The sequence below is a fragment of the Triticum urartu genome, chromosome 6A, assembly GCF_056163025.1.
Source record: "Triticum urartu cultivar PI428250 chromosome 6A, HENAU_Tu73, whole genome shotgun sequence".
Classification (NCBI taxonomy): domain Eukaryota; kingdom Viridiplantae; phylum Streptophyta; class Magnoliopsida; order Poales; family Poaceae; genus Triticum; species Triticum urartu.
In genome coordinates, this window is record NC_141878.1 from 300,997,554 (window position 1) to 300,999,379 (window position 1,826).

General features: G+C 53.7%; 1 protein-coding gene across 1 annotated transcript; it reads right to left on the minus strand.

Annotated features, from left to right (window-relative positions):
* Window positions 1-769: 769 nt before the first annotated feature.
* LOC147965081 (uncharacterized) lies at window positions 770-1,174 on the minus strand. The gene has a single exon (XM_087530280.1). It carries the CDS (start codon window positions 1,172-1,174, stop codon window positions 770-772), a length of 405 nt encoding a protein of 134 aa, XP_087386406.1.
* Window positions 1,175-1,826: the final 652 nt, after the last annotated feature.

A 1,826-nucleotide genomic window follows, 5' to 3' on the forward strand; every position in this document is an offset into this window, starting at 1 on the left:
AGTTTCCTTGAGATCTTCCAAGAGGGTACCGCGCTTCTCCGTCTTCACCGCAATATCGTCTACATAAACGTGGGCATTTCTGCCAGGTTGCTTGAGGAGGCACTTCTGCATGCAACGCTGAAAGGTGGCACTGGCATTTCTCAAGCCGAATGTCATGGTCAGGTAGTAGAAGGCTCCGAATGGTTGATGAAAGTGGTCTTTAGGCGGTCCACCGGGTTCAACTTGATCTGGTGGTATCCTGAATAAGCATCCAAAAAAACACAACAACTCGCATCCGACTGTGGAGTCTATCACTTGGTCAATCCGAGGCAAAGCAAACAGATCCTTGGGACAAGCTTTATTGAGGCTGGTGTAATCAATGCACATGCGCCACTTGTTGTTCTTCTTCAGTACAAGGACTGGGTTGGCGAGCCACTCTGAAAAAATACTTCCATGATGAAGCCGGCTGCCAGAAGCCGGGCTATTTCTTCACCAACAATTCTTCTTTTCTCATTCGACAGTCGGCGGAGGGGTTATTTGACCGGGTTGCATCTGATCTGACATGTAGCTTGTGCTCGGCGAAATCCGTCGGAACACCTGACATGTCCTTGGGAGACCATGCGAAGATGTCCTGATTCTCGCGGAGGAAATCAATGAGCTCGCTTTCCTATTTGCTGTCAAGGTTGGCCCCTATGACAGCGTGCCTTTCCGGGTGCTCTGGGTCCAAGGGAATCTTCTTTGTCTCTTTGGCCGGCTGGAAGGAGCCCTGGGTCTCTGGTGACATGTCCGGCTACTTGCTGGTCATGGCCACCACCCGGTCCAGGAGCGTCTTTTCAGCAGCAATCATAAGGGACTCGGCCAGCCGGCTGCTAGCTGCAGCACAATCGGCCAATTTCTCATGGTCTCCGGATACCGTGATAATGCCTTTGGTCCCTAGCATCTTCATCTTGAGGTAGGCATAGTGTGGCACTGCCATGAACTTATCCAGAGCCGGCCGGCCTAGGAGTACATGATAAGGGGTCTCGAGGTCCACCACTTCAAACCAAATTGCCTCACGGCGGAAGTGATCTTTGTCTTTGAAAATGACATCTATCTTGACCTTGCCGATTGGTGAGCAGGACAGGCCGGACACAATACCATGGAAAACAATCCGACTGGGCTGGAGCTGGCTCTTTTTAATGCATAACTTTTCCATGGTATCGCGATATAGGATGTTGATGCTGTTGCCGCCATCTATCAGAATTCGGGAGAAACGAGCAGCTTGCCTCTCCGTTGCAAGGGTGGCATCTAGCACCAGAGTATAAGAACCCGGAGAGGGCATCACCTCCGGGTGGTCAGCACGGCTCCAACTGATGGGCTTCTCAGACCAATGCATGAATTCTGGAGCACTTGAAGCAATGGCGTTCACCTCTCGGTGCTGGTGATGCCGAGTACGCCGATCGTCAGCCACACTGGTGAAGACGGCGTAGGCTCCATGTTCTTTGGGGTAATCATCTTGAATGTCGCCGACTACTGGTCGGGCCGCCGGCTACTGGGGAGGGGGCAGCAGCCGAAGGGGGCAGCAGTCCTTCACCATTGGAGATTCGGGTGAGCCAGTGGCACTTCCGGGTGGTGTGATTGAACGGCTTCGCGCCGTTGTGGAACTTGCAGGGAGCATCAAGGGTATGCTCATAGGAGAAGGCGGCTAGCCAATCAGGCTTGCCTCCCTTCTGGCACTTGGGGCCGAGTTGTCCCTCAGGCTGCTGATCTTCGACTATCGCCACCTGCTGGCTAGTGGGAGCCGGCAGCGGGGCCTTACGCTTGTTGTCGTTTGGCTGCTGCCATCGACTATTTTCGGCAGCCGGCGT